We start from the raw sequence: 20,575 nt of genomic DNA on the forward strand, positions 1-20,575 counted from the left end.
CGTCCCAAAAAGGCGGAGACTGCACCTCTCGGGGGGCTCCGGCCGCCTCCCCTCACTTACCTTGTGAAAAGGCTAGGTGCAGTCTGGGATGCGGTCCCAGCCTATCAGTCTGTAAACAATCTGTGGAACATTCATAAATAAATACTTTAAAAAACAAATATGTTTGCATATCGCTAGAACGCTTATGCGGCAAAGTAATACCTGCATATTTTTATTCTGCATTTCTTAAGGAAACAAGGTTTACGCAGTGGCTTCTGCTGTGCTTGCTTGTGTGTCAGTCAGCGGCACCTCTGTATTGTTTTATTTTGAACTTATCATCTGGTTTTAATCAAACTTGACTAAGTACATAAAGATCTCAAATAAACTGAGGTTCTGTGAGTGCCTGACAAAAGGTGGTCAGGAATAGGAGAGAGGGTTTAGTAGCACCCCACGAAGGGAAGGCGTACAGCATGAGCTCAGTTTGTACGGACAAGGACCATCTCAAAATGCAAATCCGTAAGAGACCAGGCTGCACTGCTTTCACTGCTCACAGAACTATTTGTTTAAAGAAAGAGCGAGAGCGAGAGAGTAAAACAATCAATCTTTGCTCACATAAGCTGCAGTAGTAACTGTGTTTGCTCACATTTTCTGTCATTATCATCTTGACACAGTAATGTTTTATTCTTGTAGAGATGCTGTTAGTTCTCCTGTGCACCTGGTCTTAAAAATCCTGTAAAGCATTAATACAAAAGGAAGATAAACACAGAGTGGAGATAATTCCTTCAGAAAGAGGAGACCCACCTGGCAAGTCCACCGCTCCGGATCCACGCAGGTACAGGAGAGGCTGCAGCTGCTCTCTGGAGAGAGCAAAGATGGGCCCTGAGGAACATCCTTTGTGACAGGTAAACTTACGTAGGAAAATTATCAGAGCTGCATATACTATGGCTCAGGTAGTACAATCCGCCCAAGTGGCAACTAACGTAAGTCCTAAGGTGAGGAAAAAAAGAAGAGTTTGGATCCTCGCACAGGGCTGAGCGCTTGGTTTGCCTGTTCACCCTGGAACGGCAATTCACTGAATGACCAGAGTGCATTAGCACAGAGTACAGGATTATGGATAACATGACTTGGCTTCCTCTACAAGGAAAGACAGCAGTACCTGCTTGCTGAACTCCAGCAGCCTATGTGCCCCCCTTCCCCGTACTACTTAAAAACACTAATTGGTTCAATTATTATTTATTATTGGATCCAAAATAAGTTATTCGATTTACAGACACACATAATACCATTTTATTACAACTTTTACATAGCTTGTGAACAATAAAGCTATTTCACACAAATATAACTTTTGGTCCAATCACCATGTCTTATTTACAAATATCTATTTTTCATAGTTGTTTGTACTATTTACCAGGTCTTCAGTCCTCACGCTCGCATGCAGTAGCTGTAGCAGTGGCTTCATCAGAAAACTTTCTTAGTCAACCTTTTCTTCATTGGAGCTACTGGTCTTGTTCAGCACTGCTGTCCTATAATGGCTCATCCTCTTCCAATTTCTTATCCTCTTAAATTATCATTTTTAGAAAACCATTCCCAGTATGAAACAACAGATTCAGGAAATCTATTTTTGCCCTTGTCAGTGGTGAACTCCTTTGATTTTGTGACATCCCATTGTCCTTTCAGAACAGTTACTGATGTTTCCTATGTTTTTTCTTTTTTTTTAATTAGATCAGAGAGGAGTGGTCATATAATAAGAATAATGAATAAGAATAATCAATTCAGTCGTGACTGAGGAATATACTATGTCCAGATCATTAATACTCAGAAACAAAATGAGGTTTTCTTGAAGAGGTGGGTAGCTATTTGGTTTTAGGAGAAGAAAGAAAAAATGATCAAACTTAACAAAAAGCTGAAAGCAAACAACATTTTAAGGAATGTATGATCATCTTGACAAATAGGTCTTGTTTTAAGATAATGATCCACAGAATCTGCTAGTGAGAATTTCTTTGGTTTGTAGCCAAGTTGACTTCGTGCCTTGTCTATTCGGAAAGTGTGAGTTACAGTAAGGTTCCACACCTAAAATGCAAAAGAACAGTTATGGAAGTGACTGTAATGTTTGGTATCTTAAAACTTGGATGGAAATATATCAAAAATGGTATTATAGAAGAATTAAAAACATGAATGAAGAGGAACACTCAAAAATGTACATATTTAGGAGTGAAATGCTGTCCAAGAGCTAATAGGAGGAGTTTATGTAGCTTACAGGTAAAGAGCCAAAGCTGTGTAACAACATTCTCTGTGGCCTGGGCACAGACGGAGTTTATGACAGTGATTTATCACTTGTGAATGGATGATAAAGAACTAAGGAAATTGCTTGCAACAAATCAGTGCACTTCCCTCAAACTAGCTCTTCTGTAGAGAGAAATGTGTAACAGAATTGGAGGAGCATATTGGAGGAGAGTGGCAGACTTCTCAGCTTGGCATAAATGCGTATCTAAAGAGAGAAAAATATACATTTTGGAGAGTTATATCCTCCCATCTCTGAAAGCATAGGACCTGAGAAAGGACTCAGGTTGTGTAACCTCAATGATTTCTGTCTCAGATGCAGAATTAATGTAGAAGTAAGTATAAAAACAGATAGATAAAGTGTGAGAAAACTGAAAAAGTATAGTGGAGGTTAATAATGTTCATTCAGTTCCTTCAGTGTTCTGTAGCATTACATGCTACAATATGAGACTGGATGATAGTTTAGTTAAAACATTTTGACTTACGTTATAAATCATAACATCATACAGAAACATCAGTTAGGAGATCAAAATTAATTTGTCCAGAATTTTTATTTGCAGGAAATTGACTTTTCATTCCAATTTAGAATTACTTTTCAGTGGGCTTTCTAATTTTTGGCTAGCCCTATATTACAATGACTGTTACCCCTTTGGCCAGGGACTCCTGGTCTGTACGCTTGGAACACCTTTCTTCAGTGAATAGTTCCAGAGCACAGGACAGCTCACTGGAAGTTAAGATGAAGTGCCTGTTTTTCTCTCTGTGCCAGCTCCCTGTTAGTCACTCTGTCTTACGCCTCTATGATGTCCTTCTGGATCATCTAATCTTCAGGTAAGGATTCATTTCTGATTATTTTAGAGGGTGGCCAGGATGGGATGGAAAAACGATCTCACAGAATGACTGTCTAAGCCTTGAATGGACTAAGCCCTGAATAGAAAAATAGAGCTCTAATGCAGACGATCCTGTCTGTATCCAGTGGATTTATCACCTACTTCATTAGAATTTTGATCAGAAATATATAAGAATTCTCTCTTTGTACATATTTACCTCATTTCTCGTCAATAACGGTGTAAAGCTAAAAAATGGCTTCAGTGCCAGGTGCAGATATTCCATCACAGTGGCTGTGAAACAGAAACTTACTTAATGAGACAGCTGGATAACAATAAACTGAGATAATACTGACGCTGAACATCCTATAATTCCTACTGACATCAGAGGATGCAATTAAGATACTGTCAGTATGTAATTTATAGGCAGTATTTAAAGTGTTATAAAGGCATATATATTTAAAGTATATATACACACTATAGATAGATATTGTATAATATATAGTACATATGATATAATACATAATACACAATACACAAAGCATTGTATAATATATATTATATAATATTATAATTTACAGATATATTAAAAATATTATTAAATTTGAAGTATTATAAAGGCAGTATTTAACTTACAGAGTGCACGATGAACTCAGTTAATTAATAGCTTTTAAACTTCATCTATCATCTATCATGATACCGTTTGGTATCATTAATACCAAGTTGCTAAAAGCAATATTATAGTAATTATAATAATGTTAAGTTACATAATCCCTATAGTTTGGTCCCCGAATTTTACAAAAGTATTATGTACCTTTCTATTAATTATATAAATAAAAACAGTTAAAAAATAAATAGCACAATAATCAAGTATGTATTTTATTATTTTTACCTGCTAAATGAACAAGGAGAACAGGAATATGTATCCATGGTTTCCTGTAGCCTAATTTTTCGAACTGGAAGGGGTATAAGAGGAAAGAAGAACAGAGAATCTGTATCAGATTGGGGGATATCCATGAAGTACAAAAATGGAAAAATGAATATTGATAAAATATATATCTAAACTTTTTCCAGGTAACCTTATGATCAATATGGATAGTAAGAAATGCAATTGAAACCCCCTGCTTCTCATTCTTTGGTGTCCATTTCCCACCTTTCAAATATAATTAGATAGTATATGAGAAACAAACCTATTTCCAAGTGGCAGGTGACCCAGACTGGGATACTTGTCTATATTTAGATACAATCCCATAATTCCACTGCATTAATTTCTCCAAAGTCTTTTCTGTGTTGGCATTGTAAGATCAGTACTCTAGTGTGTTCCTAAAATCCTAGCCTGCTTGTTATGAAAATATAATGTTGCCTCTATCGCAGGTTTAAAGATATGACTCTAAATGGCCTTTTCTTTTGTGCTGCTGTTGACAGCAGAACAGAGAGTTAGACAATGGATATAAAAGGGCTGCCAGATGGTAATAGAAGTTTACATGCACTGTGGACTTGCTTTACAAATGTTACTGTCTACATAAGGTTTTTTTTATATATATATATATATATATATATATATGTATAAAATGTTGAAGAGTCAGGTTCTAGATCTTTTAGCTAAATTCTCTCAAAACAATAAGGGCCAAACTCCATATTCATGCATATCTAAAACATCCTTTAAAGCCAGTGGAACTTTGGGATACGCAGGGAGAACAGGACTGATTTAAGTTTAATGTTTGCTAATTCAGTAATTAATGTGCCCTGATCTTCATTTAGTTAGCACAATCTTTTAGTTAATTACATGATTACACTACATTAGAGCTAATGTGTGTGCAATACATACTAAAGGGACTATCCATTCAGCAAATGTGACGTTTTCACCATCGTGTATGTAATACACCTGACCACTCTGTTAAAGAAGCAGAGAAAAAAAATTAGAAAAAACACTACGCATAGAACGGCATTTTCTTTCTCTTTCATACTTAACCTATCTCTGTTGATTTTGTGACTAACACACCAGCACACATACAGGGAATATACACAAACCAGGTCAACAAAGTACCTTAACTGGACCTCATTGTGATCTCAAACTTAAGTCTCTTCCGGGTAACCCCAGGGTGGTGGTAGAGTTGTTATGATTAACCGTGGTGTAATATAGGTCAGAGCTTGGTTTGGTTTTGTAGTAACCTAACTGTTAGAGCATTAAGTTCTTCATGATGTGCAAGGGACAGAATTGTCTTCACGAGTTTAACAGAGGTGGCAACACTGACAGTGTGTTAGTACATACAGCTTTTCAAGGTCGAGTTCGAACTCTGACTGATTATCTGATTAAAACAAATCCAGTTTATATATTTTGTGGGACATGTCACAGTGCCTCAATCCACTTTTGGCTTCCACTCTATCTCCTTCCAGCCTTCTGAATGTGCAGGCAATACTTCCTTGGCAGCTATGAGCTGGATGTGGAGTCTATCCAGTTGTAAGCACCTGAGCACCCAAGCAGAGCCCAGGAGTTTGAGCATTATGTCAGTCTAACACAGCTGCACAGCTTCCAAACGCTTAACTAGTTGACAGCACATGCAGGGATGTTCAGAGGTATCTGCACCTGTTGTCTGTGTGTATATATGGACTCTTCAGAAGCTATGAATGTAGCAGCTGCTGCAATACTGTCAGTGTGGTAGTGCTCCACAATCATCAGACTGTTGTTATAATTATGACCAGTAGAAAGAAAGAAAGCATTTTCAGAAGTGTCCATTAATTTTGTACATCTCTCTTTCTGTAAACTTCAGCTCTGAAAATTAAACTGGCAATGCCTCAGAACAGTTGCTCTAAATGTTATACTTCTAGAATCAGAATCTGTTTTGTTTTGTTTTTCAAAAGAATAGCAGAAAATACAGAATTGTGTGATGGTGAACACATTAACCTGGATAAAATTGTTACTTGCTCCAATCAAGCAGGAAATGGTAAACTTTCGAAACAGAAAAAAACATAGTGTAAAAATATTAACAAATGTATTTGCAGGCACTTACGCTTTCCATGTGCTTGTGTTTATAGCTGTGAAACCACACACCATTTTTGAGAATTTAGCAGGTAGCCTTTCTTAGAACATTTGATCTCAAAGCAACAAAAATTAAACGTATCTGAAAACTACAGCTACTGGGACAGGATGTTATACTGTTTACTTACAGCTACATAACCCTTCTCAGAGGTGAGAGCCTCAGCAGCTAGTAAGTGAGCTTGTACTAAGTTTCCTATGTGTACCCAGTTCATTTGAACTTTGTGATTCCCAAACTTGAAGTTAAATAGTCTCCGCTGGATATTTACCTGTAGAAACACAAAACATGAAATAACTACATGAAGGTTGTCTCTTTTTATGCAGCATTATTTATTCATTTTGTCTCAGCCTGAGTGCTTAAAAAACTTAAGAACTTGCTGTATTTGCATACATATACAATACAAATGTGTCACAAGAAAAACCCAACTGTAGCTGGTGGTTTTATGAATCAAAGCCTGTTGCACTTATTTGTAGTGGTAAAATAGGATGACATTACAGCACTGGTTGAGACAATATTATTCTGAAACTCAAATACATATTTAAAAATAGTATTTTCATTAAAAAAAATCAGGATGCAAACTTAGTTCTTCTAGCAGGACATTTTAGCCCTTGATATATATATTTTTTAATTTTCACTTAAAAGTACAGCTTGATCTTTCCATTTCTGCAATGAACATATTATGCTATTTGTAATCTTGTGTCATGTGACCTGTTACCAAGCTTTCACAGTATTTTTTTTGGCAGGAGTAATCATTAAGATCTGCAATCAAGATACTTCCTCTTGTGTTATGCCCTTACAACTACTTGTAGTGTCCTCTAGAGTTGATTATATAACACCTACAGCCACTCGTGGCAGATGGCGCTGCTCTCCTGGTCCATATATGCCTGGTGGGCGAAGCACACAGGTATGGAGTTTATCACCTCCTAGAAGACATAACAACATGTGATTGCGAAATAGCTCTGATATCATCATACTGCAGGTAAACCACATATATTGTTTGAATTTTTATATTGTGAAAGTGAAGGATCGAGTCTGATCATTCTATGTGATTCTGCTACCTAGTAATTTGTTTTCATCTCCATATAAAAGTGAATTCAGTAGTAGTGAAAGATCCTAGTTTAGCAACCTGGAAAACTGAATCTCTCTGACCACAGAAGAGTTTTCATAAGGACAGGACCAGTTACTCTTTTCTACAGGTATGCCCCCTGCTTGCTAGACTCCTGTTTTTTATTATGTGTGTAAATTTATAAAATACATTTTTCATCCATACTCATAGGCACATACAATGCAGGAAGCAAGTTAGCTATATTTAGCCACTTCGCCTGATTGCATCCTCATCTAGTGTGTATTTGTAAACTTTTTAGTTCACAGAAGTTGATAAGAATAGCAAAATATGTAAGAGAAAAGCCAAGATAAATGCTTCCCTTGCTATGTACACAACTATTTGTGCACATGTGACTTTAGGCATGACATGACCCTAACATTGCCAGTCTGTTTAAGAAGCAGCAATTATTCCTGCAAGATACCTGTAAACCTTTGGGGAGTAGGAGAATGAGCTATTGGGTAGTGCTTAGAGACTGTCGGTATTATTAGAGAGGCTTAAAGCGATAGTCTGAATGGGGAATGAAAGCACAAGTCCTGTATTGGTAATAAAACTGGTGAACTTTTAAAATAATTTAAAGAAGTAAGGATAAATTTTCTAAATTTTCCAATCTGTTGTTTGTATATAATCTCCTCTCTGTCTGTGTATACACATACAAAAATTAATCATCCACTGAAGGGAGGAACAAAGACAATAAAAATCCTTATTTTATTTAATTTAAAATACACTATTTATTGATAAATCAGTAATCAAAGAAAGGAATACCCACTGGTTTGGGAAAAAAACAAGTGTTTCATATATACCTTTGAGTAAAGTTCCGTTAGCAGCAAGAACCATTTGGTCTGCAATTGCCTTCGTTCTAGAATAATGATCAAAATGCTATAAAGAAAGGCAGAATATGATCAATATTTTAATTACATTATTGCATCTGTAAATTCAAACTTATTGTTCATATCTGATAAGATACACATCTAGCCAGCTTGTAGACTAGCTGAGTAAAACCAAACTAGAACTAATGACAAGATATGGCACACATATGGTTTGTTTATAACAGAAAACGTTAGGCTTATATTTCAGTTGTATAAGTTTAGCTTTCCAGCAAATTGAAGTCCATTAGTTTTTACTTTTATGTAAAGAAAATTATTGATAACAAAACGTATTAAGGTTCAGAACATTCTTCAGGGAGAGGGATACTTGTGACACAAAAAGAATTACGTAACTTACTTTTTGTGCTGGATGTACTGAAAATTTTAATATTAACCTGAATGTTCTGTTTGGTCTGATAATTTTATTCTGAAATTGGAAAAAGTTTTTTAAAACAGTAAGTTAAATGTGAACTGGAAAGTTTAGACTTTCCTAAAAGTGTTTCCATTTCCTATTGAAACTGCTTGTCAAAGTTCTAAATAGTTCTCCCCCAACTGTATTATTTATGTTAACTTAAAAAATTGCACCTAGGTATACTTAAGCAATAGGATGATGGACACAGTTAGCACATGCTGGTTAAGTGATTATCTATCCACCCCAGGCTATTTATGCATCTTTTGAATTTTGTATTGCCATACTTTATACAGTCTTAAAAGAGACAGCTCCATTATATGCTAATGTTTACGCTTTGACCAAATACTCTGACAAGAAGATATAGCTAAAATCACACTCTAGAAAATTTTTCTACTCTCAGACGGCTTAATCCTCCTGCGTTGCTTTCTCCAAGCCCCACCTACCTCTCCTGCTCACCATTACATGGTCACCGTCGGAGAAAACATGTGATTGGGGCTCAGACACATGCAATTAATTGCAAATTCCTCAAATGCTTTCTTAGAAGTCTGAGATGCTATGAAGGCTGTGCGCCAACTGACATTTCCAACTAAATATATCAGGAGGCACAAATGAAGCAGCAGTCACTCCTCTTTAGGATTCCTGGACCCAGGGACATATTCAGCAGGATGTGCAATCTCCAGTTATAGCTTTTAAGTGCAGGCAGCATGCTGGGAGCAGGAAAGAGCAAAGGACAAGAGTGGCTGGCCAGAATGCACTGAGCTCCAGATTCCAGCTGAGAAACATTCTCTAAATGATCACAGCAAAGTAGGAAATGGTATTTCAGGGCAGCCTTGAGGTGACTGTAACTAGCACCTGGCCTGCAGCAATAAAGCAAGATTTGGGAACTGGAAGCCAAGATGAGTGCGAGTGAAGACGTGGAACTGATATTTAACAATATTCTTCAGTGCAGAATCTCATGGAGGGCCACAGTGTTCAACGTTTTCATAGCAGATGGTTCCCTGGAAGACCTTGCCCCAAAAATCTTCTTGCTAAATGTCAAATTCCACTCTGCCCTTTAGAGTACACTAAATGCCATGCCATCACATGAACAGAGCACCTTTTCCAGTGGAAAATATGGCACAGTTTCTTCATCTCCTTCTTCAATAGGATTCCCTCCAAACACCACATTCACTGTACTGGTATATATCAGTCTAGGGATATTTCTTTGTTTGCAGACTACAAGGAATACAAAATAAATAGTTTTAAAACAAAACTAAAGAGTGAGAAAAAAACACATGCACTGGGAACCTCTCTTTTTGAAAATAAGCATTATATATAAAGAAAAGGTATTCATTTAACATTAATTTATAATTTAACATAATATTATTACCGTATATTCAGATAGATTTTTTTCACCCCAAATATTTGCTATCTAAATATTACATGTTATGGTCACCAGATGTTTTATGATTACGTACCTGCAACACTCATATCACCACTAAAATGCAGTCGTCAGCTGGAGAGGGAAAAGAAACCTTCCTTCTTTACTTCAGAAACATTTCCTAAAACATTTTCAGTTTATGACTTGAATAAACAGAACATCAATATGAACGTTTCTTGGGTGACCAAATACCATAAAAAACTCCCTGCTTCTTTCTGCAGGGTAGCGCTGTGGAGAGCAGCCTGCCTACAGACCATTATTTTTGCTTTTATTTTAGCAGCGGGCAGTGAGCAGTACTGCTTCTTGTACCCCTGTTTCATGGAGTCCAGTGCAGAGAAGTAAAGTCATGATAATAAAAATATGCCAGCTCTCTCCAGTGTGTGTGATAAATTTGTATTTGCGTCATAGTGACAAACCGTATGTTAGCAGGAAATATATACTGTTTAGGAAAGTGTATAAAAGCAGTAGTATGTTCAAAACAAATGTAATCAATATCATTTACAAAATAAACTCTTAATTACGGATTCCAGTCATTAGAGTGAGGTATTATGTCTCAATTCAGCTGCATATATGTCATTGCAAACTTGAATAACATGAATTTCCCTTCGATTTAACAATGCTTCTAAAGTTTAAGTGAATTAATAATCACAAAATCTGGAGACAATTTTTAGAATCTGCACAGTAGTCAGTCCACTTGGCTCACTGGCTCATTTTGAAAACAAAGACTTTGTTATAAATACTTGGAAAAAAATACAGTAATAAAATGTATTAATAAAACGTAGACTAACAGGGAAGCTCAAGGTTCACGCTCCTCCCAGATTCTTGCTTCGTTGGAAGCCTACAGAAATATGACATAACATGTTTCTGTGGGTTCAGAGGTGGGGTAAGAAAAAGGGAGAATGTGGCAACCTCTTCCCTCTATCTCATTAGGAGTTTTACCTGTCTACCACTTCACTAATTATTCTTGCTTTTTTCAGGACTCCACAGTAATTTACAGACAGCATGAAAACGTGTCTAAATGAAAGCTGCTGTTGTCATTTTGCTTTTGTATTTGTTTTATCGTTTGTCTTTTGAGGCAAAACCAAAGAAAAAGTAGCTTTGGCGTTTACAGTACACTTTGAAATGTTCTGTCTGGAATTGACTATGACAGAAAGAAATCTGCTATCATTTTCCAGAGAGAGTTGTTAAAAAGCAACATGATTTTTAACATGAATGAAAAGGGGTCACAACATTTGGATAGAGGGTCAAAAGGATAGAAGATTTACTATATTAAAGTCATAAAATAATAGTTAAAGATACTTACCACTTCTATGGCACCTTTTACCAAATGTTTACAAGACAACAAAAAGTGTAATATCTCTCATGATATTTCTATGAGGAAAGAATAATACTTCTGCATTACACAGTGAAGGGAAAAGGTAACTGGTACACGGAGGAGATTTTAAGTTGGTTTGGCAAGAGATGAAGTGGAGGGGTAAAAACCTATCCTCAGTTCAAACCAGTGACAAATCTCCTATCAGTTTTAATGGGGCCTGGGTTTCATTCCATCCAAAGCATTCATCTTCTTTATTAGAAGTAAGAAATATTTGAAACTGGTTGTAGGCATCTTACATCAGGGTCGTCTTCTGCAAACCTAGCTTCACATCTTACTTTGTGAGTAATGAGAGAAGAACCTCTTTTAACTGCTAAGTCAATACAACAAACATTCAATTAGAAGTTTTTTGAATTTAGAAGGAATCTCTTCACTGACTTCAGCTGGCTTGAATTAGGTGCAAAGGAAGAAAATCTAGGTACATACCATCAATTATTAGTTTTGTGCCACCGACATTTATGGATTCAATCTGGTCTTTCTTTTGAAGCTAGAAGTAAAGTTTGCACAATACCTAATTAATTTAACAATTTGTATTCACAATACAGTTTTTGCAATTGCCAGACCTAGAACTAGCTGTGACCATTTTGCTATGTACATGTTACAGTTCTCTGTCTTTCTGACATAAACGGATTTCTTCCAATTCTGATTTTTATTATCTTGATCAGTTTGTGAATAAGTAACATTGGAAAAAAAAGTTTAAATGCATCTAGAAGCAAATTACAGTGCTTCAATTTTCTGTCCTGTCCCAAATAGTCTGTGGTGTAGAAACAGGAATCACAGGCAGGATTTATGCTCCCTGAAAGCTTTCACAAGCTCTTGTTTTAGTGGCAATCTGTCCTACTCCCAGAAATAAATTAGTAGCTTCATGACTGCCTTAATAAACCCCCCTGAGAATATGACTGTTATTTAGCATAGCTCTACTGAGTTGCTGGTCAGTCTCTCCATGGCTGCAATGAGCTCACCAGGAGAAGCAGCTTCAACATTAGTTCTAGAGCAACATTGGCACACTTCTTCAGATTAGGAAAAAAAGGATAATGCCTTCTTATGCAAGATCCTAAATCTATGAACTCATTTTCTTTAGTATTTTGAGTAGTGCATTAGTTTCATGCTTTGACATTTATTACTTAAGAAGCATCTCCCTGTTTCCCTGAGTGGGTGACTTGACATTTAAAACTGACTTCTGTCTGAAATAAATATCATTTAATCACATTCATTGACTTCTATATGCTGGACAATTTTTGCTATCACAAGAGTAGATAAAATGTTAAGAAAATTATACTTGCTTGTTCTAGTCCTGACATTCCACATGCAGCCACATGAAAAACACAGTCAACTCCTTCACACGCTTTGAGCAGTGCATCATAATCCCTCACATCACCCTGTAAAATGAAAAAAGCACGGATTTTGACTAGTAGAGCTCATTACATTCTCCACACAAATAGTATTAACTCTGGCCATTAAAGAAAATTTAAAGTCATTCTGATCTGTTTTTCACAATACTTAATTAGCATTAAATAAAACATTGCAAACATGCAGAGCAATAACTGTGACTAAGAATTTTGTTAGTATTTTGTTGCAAAACAAGTATGACTCTTGTTGTCCTCAATTATAATGCATATTTACATGCTTAGTCCTGCAGCCTGCAGGCTAGCAAAACTTGTTTGACTTGAATGGGAGCAGCATATGCTTGAAGGTTGGAGAATCAGGCCAAAATGACAATAAATCATAGCAGGAATGGTTCAGCTGTTTGCCACAGAATCACCACATAAGAGAACCCCGTTTTTTTTAAGCAATTGCGCTTTAAACATTATCTAAGTCACACTGAATGACAAACTTTAAACATAGTTTTGTACAAGGTTAAAGCTAAAGAATACACAGTACATGCATTTAATATTGTATTAGTATGCATTACTGTTGCATTATAATGGATTTATATGGTATAGTATATAGTACTGAATACTGTACTGTATTATATACACACACACTAAACCTAGTATCAAATACTGCGCTACATATAGAATACTATATTCCACATACATATAGATTTCAATACAAATATACCTTTCTTTTATGGAATGATGAAATTCCAATATCAGATGTTATTTAATTTACTGTGAGGAAATCGATAGAATAATTGCGAAAGATATACCTGAAGATAATGTTAAGAGGCTATCTAATCAATCTTGGACGCTTAACTTTTTTCCTCTGGGGTTGCCAAATGTTGCAATAGATAAACAGGATAAATCCTATCAGTAATCTCCAAATCACTGATCAAGCCTCAGACCTTTGAAGTAAGTTTTTTATTTGCTATAATTCCATTAGTTCCATGCTGTAGGCAATTCATTTACACATTTTAATTTTTATTCTTTTTAAATTGAATTCTAAAAACCCTGTTCTCAGAAAATCTTTCGAGTCAGGTCCCTTGAGTCTCCTTTAAAAGACATAAATTGGCATCAGTCCACTAACTTAAATCAAGTTATGTGGATTTACATCAATTACCAATCATGCCTATACCTTTTGAACAGTTCCTTGATAATACTCCATCACTGTTCCATACTATATACAAGTTGTGTATGAAATTGAGCATAAAAACAGCCATCCCAGGTCAGATTAAATGTCTGCCTAGCCTAGCAGTCTACCCACTGCAGAGCCATGCAAAGCACCTTCTTGCGTCCCCCTCTGCCTCCATCACTGCCTGTCCCACGTGGTGGCACGTCTAGGATGAGCAAAACCAGCACAACCTCAATAACCTATGGGACAAGGATCCTGTGATCACCTTCCACTTTGCCATCAGCTTTCTGCATCTAGTGGTGCTGCTGAAGAGTTCTTGTGCTAAGCACTCAGAGAAGATCAGCTAAACGATACCCTGTGGCCAGCTAGGACTTGTGTAAGATGATGCATAAAGTGCCAGTACACCCCTGTGCCAAAGACCCAAACCTGAATGGGTGAAGCAGCCATGAGGAGTTAGCGTCCCCCTATGACAGGGAGTGATGGGGGAGTGATGGGGGATGCTGTCCTCCACAGATGGTTATGAGTCAGTAAATATTTTTACCCTCCTCTTTTGCAGACATCATAAATTTTTTGAATTGAAAAGACTCAAAAAGAATCAGCGCTCATCCATGGATGCCTAGGGAAGAATAGGAACAGGGCAAGCATATATGATACTTCCTCCCAGAATATTTCCAGCCTCCAAGTATTTTCATTCAGAGGATTTCTTGAGCCTACTGTAATTTATCTACCTAGTAAACGCTGACGCATCTCTCTCTCAAATACTTGACTACATACTTGACTACCTTAACCCAGGTAACCTTCTTGCATACACTAAGTCTTTTGGCAAGGCTTTGGGCACATCTGTTACCCCCTACATGAAAAAAAAACAACCTTTTCTTGTTTGTATTGAACCGATGCCTCCTTGTTTTACTTGATGGCTTTTCCTTCTTGTACTGGAAGACAGTGAACAGTCAGTCTCTGTTCCTCTCCATGCCACTCACAGTTTGTAGATCTCTCCCACACCCCACCTTCCCAAGTCATCTCTTTCCCAGACTGGAAAGTCCTAGTTTCCTCAATCATTCTTTGCATGGAAGCTGTTCTGCATTTGTGATCATCTTTATTGCTCTGTCCTGGATGTCTTCCAGCTCTTTGAGGTGAGGGACCAAAACCAGACACAGTCTTCAAGACGTGAGTGAACCATAGACATAGTGATGCTTTGTATTTTACTCTCAGTAATTTTCCTAATGTAAAATATTATTTCCTTATATTATTTCTTACTAGTACTGCGCTGATGTTTTCATGAAACTATTTTAACCCCTAGATCTTGTTCTTAAATAGTAAGAGTCAGATCAGAGCCCATCATTTTCGTGTTGAAGTGTGGGTTATTCCTCTGCATGCACATGACACTACATCTGAGTTGCACTGAGTTTCATATGCCATTTTATTGCCTAGTCGCTCAGTCTCATAAGCTCCTCCATAGTTTTTCCACAGTCTGCTCTCATCTTTTTACCCCAAATAACTTTGCTTGAGAAGTAAACTTGCTCACTCCCTCATCTAGGTCAGCTATGAATATGTTGAATGGCACATCCCAACACAGGACTTTTCCGAACTTCATTGGTGATACTGAGAGAACTGACCACTTGGACTCTTTCTGTTGGCTACCCTTCAATCAGTTATTTCTGCATGTGAGGACCTCTTACCATGACTTCTTATCATATATAAAAGCCGTGAAAAGCCTTTATCAAAAATTACTAAGAGGAAAACTTGCTAATGTGCATGAAAATAGAACAACTGTATTTTAGTGCTGTTAAAAATGTAATTTCAACATACCTTGAAAAAATCTGCTCCATTTGGAATTTCCCATTTAGGTTTCTGTACATCAAATAAAACAACAGGAATTCCTGACCTGATGAGAGCACATCCCAGATTGTATCCCAAGTAGCCTCCACCTCCTGTCACCATTGCCTTTCTGCTCCTTTTAATCAGTGGCCCAGCATGCTCTTCTAGTTGGCTGTCACGCAGTGGGCTCCCTTGGAGCTCTTGTGGAGATCCTTCTTGCATCACAACTACAAGATAAAAGATGTCTTAAATTCCTTCATAGTACTCGGGGAGCTAAATAATTTCAGTAAGTTTCATGTTACAATGCTCCTTTCATGACTGTAATATTTTTATTATCTTAACGTGCTTAAAATATATACATTCATATTTTTAGCTATAGGATTTCTATGTACAATGAGTAATGAATATAAATACTTTTATATTTCAAGGTTTAATCTTCTCCTCTTACCCACACATTTCATATTATATAGAAATGAGAAGAAATTACAGGATCTTACAGACATTATACAGTTACCTAACCTTAACAGTTACAACTACATTTTTAAAATATTTACATATCAAACATTCTATCCTTGAAGACTCTGACTTCTGATTTATTTATGTCAAATATATATTAGTCTACTAGCCAGGACAAAAAAAAAGATAAGGAATACAAGAAAAGACTTGATTTTGCTTTTAAAATCCACTTTATTTCACTTTTAGGGCAAACTTCTTTAGAATAGTAATAATAAAAATTTGTTACCATTTTAAACTTGTGTGGTTATGTAGACAACATATTGTCTGTCTAGTTGTAACCAACTTTTGCCTACATTGTTCTCGTCAGGGCATTCATGTACAGAGAGACTGACAAGGAACAGACTGGGTAAGCCATCTGCCCTATGGGTTCATCTGCTTGGGAAAACTGATTAGCTTATCATTCCATGATAAGCAAGTCCATGGGAGTTACCTGTCTGCACACTTTATCCTGTATTAAAAGTGTGTTTATTCTAAAATAATCAGTTCTCTTTGGAAATATACTCACATTCTGCAGTTAAAATGACTTGCATTCCAAATTATGATATACTTAGGATAAATTAGTCCAATCAGTTTTCCCGCATGGACAATTCCCATTGTCTTAATTCTTAGCATGGCCCTTGCAAGTTAGGGTCTAGGCTCTTACGTTCCCAAATACAAATTCAGAATACATTTACCTGAAGTCAATCAAATAAAATCACTGTAAAATTGGTTTAAGCAGGAGCCAAATTGGGTGCCTGTAATTCTAATACAGGAATATAGGTCCCGTTCCTGCCAATTTTTAAATCTCAATCACAGAGAACTAAGTAGCAGATTCTCCATGCTGCTATCCCATTTTAACACTAGTGTCATCCCACTAAATTCAAAGAACTGATAATGGCATAACACAGTGGAAAATATGATCTCCTTATATCGAAAAATATCCTGACATTTTGAAAACAAAAATCAATCCACAAATAGAAATTAAATTAAAACAACAGAATAAAACAAAGTATGCTTCTCCTGTTCAATTAAAAAAAATTGAGTTTGTATCTCTAAATTATGGCTATGCAGTAGTTTTAAGCCATATAAAACTCTTTTGCTTTATCTCCCACAATAATGCATTTTTATACATTGTGAGGAGAACTAAGTTCAAACTTGTCACATGTGCCATATGAAGGCACCATTTTTTTCTTATATTTGAAATATGGCATACATTTGAATACTGACACCTGTCATTACTATCTCCTTACACACTGCTTTAAGTGAGCTGGAGACTGTCTTGAAAAGCCTCTCTCAGGTTTGAGGATTTTACTAGAAATCTTTCTTAAAAAGTGCTAAGAGCATTAGTACATTCACGGAATTAAAAAAAAATTGCCAAATTTTCAATGTATACAATTTCCTGTGATAAAATACTTATTTTAGTAACTTTCTTCTGTTTCTCTAAATTTATAGCAGCTATTTTGATTTATTCATGCATCCTGCATGATAAGCCTCCTTACATCTTACTCAGTTCAAGCGCTGGGAGTTCCTCTTAGCTCCCTACTGCCATCTCAAATTTTAGAAATGCAGAAATGACTTCCCCAAAGAAAACTAGAGTCAAACATTTCAGGTTTTTAAAAATAGCTAAGGAAGTAGTAGTACCCTTGGAAGAATCCTGGATGTCAATGTTTTCCCAGTTCTTCTTTTCCAAGTAGCGAGACTTCTCTTCGCTGGGCAATTAGTAACACAAGGGCATCAGGTACTTGCAGACAAACATAGAGATGTTCATGTGCGCTCAGGTCCTTTTGCTGTTCCTGTTCCCTTGCAGCTGGAGGCTGGGCTAGGAGCTAAAAAAGGGCAGGGCTTAATTTGTAGATAATTTACCTTCCATATTAGAGAAAAATGAAATACTGTCTCCCTGTAAGACCCTTCAGAAGCGAGATGGTAACTCATTGTTAGCTGGTAAAAGTATTAGTAAGACACACTAGAAAACACAAATACATTATGGGTACCGTCATTTCTGCAGGTAAATTGTACTAGATCGCTTTGTGCATGCAAAAATGTCTCACCCAGGGTTTTCAAAAAATACACAGAAAAAAGTTCTTCATTTAAAAAACGAAGTAAGAAAGATTTAACACTAACGTTCAGAAGAGAATCTCTCTCTCAGTTTTGTGAAACTTTGGTAGGATTCATCTCATTTAACAACAGAGTGAATGGCAGTACTTTCTCCTTCTACCTAGAGTTTTCAATCTAAGTTTGGATACAGAGAAGTATGAAAGAAAAATGTTGTCTGGCTGTGATACTTAGCACTTTCATCCTGTCTTTTCTGTCTTCACCCGCAGCCCAATTAAGTATTTGCAAAGATGCTTAACAGCAGGCACAAGGGTTGTTCTCCTGTTTTCAAGATCAGTGACGTGCAGGAAGCAAACTAACTGGTACACAAAAGAACAGAAAATGGAGATTTACTCTTAAATAATCAATTTTAAATGAATAATAAATGTGTTAATAATTATAAATGATCTCTAATCATAAGATTTTAAAGCACTTTTTAAACATAAGCACTTTTTGAACATTTGCAAATTAAACAATGAGAACTCAAAGCCTATAGTTTTAAATGGGTGTGCCCAAAATTAGATCTCAAAGCAGTAGTTAAGAGGCTAAAGAAACACTCCCCAACCTAAATATAAATGACTACAATTTTAAATTTTGGCATCTTAGAAATATCTCAAGTTCATAGGCAACTTTGCAATTTAAATGTAATTTAAGCCCTATAAATAACCCCTTATTAGCAAGAACTCAAATTGACACCTAGGCAAATATATTTTAGCACAATATATACATATTTAAGTCCTTGTCATCTGCATTAAAATCTTTACACCTGTCAAGCTAATCTGCGTTTCTCAAATTGGAAGATGTGTGACAAACCCAGCTCAGAATAAAACCCCCAGGAATACAGAATCCTCTCTTTTGAGCTATCCACAGCACTGATAGCTTTTATCATTTTATCTAAAAAGAAAGCGGTGGATCTATCCATTCCTGTCTACTAAAGAACCCCTCCCCAAGTAAAAGCAGCTGGCCAACATATTTATAGCATATCAATCACTCAGTGTTCAGTGAAAACCAACCAAGAGAACCTTAAATTGGCCTTGGGTTCCACCTTAGTCAGAAGCAGACAGCTCAGAAGAGCTCTCAGAACTGACAGTTTGTACCTCTCCTGTTACCCTTACTCTCAAAATTATGAGGAGGAGGGGTGGCTGTATTTTATTCGCTACATCCTGCTAAGTCTTCTTGAAATAAACAGAAGCTAAAGGTACAATGAGAAGTGCTGCTGCATTAGGACTTGCTTTTGATCTGGAATCACCAACTCCGTCCTGCTGTTTTTTCAACTTTTACTCCTACAACCACCCACAGTTCATGTAGGCATATAGAAAAAAAAATCCAATACTTCTAGGAGATGACTGCATAGCATACAACAGGAAGGTGTCAAAATGTTTGCCAGTTTGTTACATAAAGGCGGCCCACATCTCTGAAATATCATGTTGGCTTATCAAAATGTTACTCATACCTAAACCAGAAAGCAATGTCGAAAGGTAATTTCACTATTCATGGAGAAATTTGGTAAACTTACAAAAGCTAATTTTAAATTGCATGCTGATAAATCCACTGATAAATCTGAACTGAGTAAGAGTGAGAAGGATTCAGGGCATGAGAAAAACAAGACACTACATGCCTCTAGTATTCAAAGGAACATGTTTGGCCCCATGCTAGTTCTGTGGGCACTGGTTCTTTGTACCTTGCCAGGGAGAAATGAGGTCATGTCCTAGGAAAGAGACGTGTGAAGTGTGGGGCTTTGACCGTTTCCTCAGGAGGCCTCATTAACTTCGTAGGTCCGCCAATTCGGGACCTAGCTGGTACAGAGCCAGTTTGGAGACGTGCTATCTGCTCCATTAGGCAATGTTGACAAGCCCTCTATAGTCTCCCGAATGTAGCAGACTTAGCAGGTGACAGCTGCTAGTATACACATAGATTATTAAATATAGACTAGATTAAATATAGACTTATCAATTATGTCTAAAAAAATCCATACAGGAACCCATCTGCATTCTGTTTAGGTTGATTCTGATGAAACACCAAATAGAGGAGATATAGTACACGTTTTTTCCTTAACTGCGTATCACTTAATAGGGTAATTACTGGAATTATACAATGGAATAAAACAGAAGACGTTCTGCTTTTTACAGGTAGATTTGGATATATAGAGATGACCTAATTCCTTATTAATAGAATCTAGTGTATGCCTTGAAGTCTTTAATCATTCGTTAAAACCTCACAATAAATATAATTAGAGCTGTTTTACCTATCCAAATAAATATACAATCTTTCTAAATTATTGCAAAATACAACCTTAATTATATCTTATACCTATTCTGTATTCTAAAATATTTATCAGTTTTTTATGTTCTACCTTTTCATTTTACT

At 36.4% G+C, this 20,575-nt stretch overlaps 2 protein-coding genes across 5 annotated transcripts in view; both read right to left on the reverse strand.

Moving 5' to 3' along the window:
• Window positions 1–1,198: 1,198 nt before the first annotated feature.
• LOC104149657 (putative short-chain dehydrogenase/reductase family 42E member 2) lies at window positions 1,199–17,894 on the reverse strand. Of its 4 annotated transcripts, none has more exons than XM_068908514.1 (12): window positions 17,759–17,894; window positions 15,690–15,849; window positions 12,577–12,672; window positions 11,720–11,780; window positions 9,598–9,716; window positions 8,027–8,102; window positions 6,962–7,044; window positions 6,252–6,389; window positions 4,912–4,977; window positions 3,976–4,039; window positions 3,304–3,377; window positions 1,199–2,049 (listed from the first exon to the last, which is right to left on the reverse strand). In XM_068908514.1, the coding sequence occupies exons 2-12, from the start codon at window positions 15,702–15,704 to the stop codon at window positions 1,843–1,845; spliced, it is 999 nt and encodes a 332-aa protein (XP_068764615.1). In that variant the 5' UTR covers window positions 15,705–15,849; window positions 17,759–17,894; the 3' UTR covers window positions 1,199–1,842. The 4 variants fall into 4 exon arrangements, with proteins under 4 accessions (XP_068764615.1, XP_009681671.2, XP_068764614.1 ...); XM_009683376.2 differs by having other exon boundaries at window positions 15,614–15,849; XM_068908513.1 differs by lacking the exon at window positions 17,759–17,894 and adding an exon at window positions 14,231–14,420 and having other exon boundaries at window positions 15,614–15,743.
• A 497-nt stretch (window positions 17,895–18,391) lies between these two features.
• VWA3A (von Willebrand factor A domain containing 3A) overlaps window positions 18,392–20,575 on the reverse strand; it is a 47,595-nt gene continuing 45,411 nt past the window's right edge. The window contains exon 33 of the mRNA XM_009683380.2: window positions 18,392–18,528. Within this exon, the coding sequence (XP_009681675.2) occupies window positions 18,409–18,528 (120 nt within the window). The 3' untranslated portion in view covers window positions 18,392–18,408. The remainder of the gene's footprint in view (window positions 18,529–20,575) is intronic.

Source organism: Struthio camelus, chromosome 15 (genome assembly GCF_040807025.1).
Source record: "Struthio camelus isolate bStrCam1 chromosome 15, bStrCam1.hap1, whole genome shotgun sequence".
Classification (NCBI taxonomy): domain Eukaryota; kingdom Metazoa; phylum Chordata; class Aves; order Struthioniformes; family Struthionidae; genus Struthio; species Struthio camelus.

What these genes read in the sequence shown, in the direction of transcription:
- LOC104149657 (XM_009683376.2), bottom strand. Translation starts at nt 15,844, where the DNA reads ATGCAAGAAGGATCTCCACAAGAGCTCCAAGGGAGCCCACTGCGTGAC. An exon ending in CTGAGAAGGGTTATGTAGCT is followed by an intron (nt 4,978 to 6,251) that starts GTAAGTAAACAG and finishes CTTCTTTAACAG; the next exon opens with AGTGGTCAGGTGTATTACAT. An exon ending in CGTTATTGACGAGAAATGAG is followed by an intron (nt 2,050 to 3,303) that starts GTAAATATGTAC and finishes TTTGCATTTTAG; the next exon opens with GTGTGGAACCTTACTGTAAC.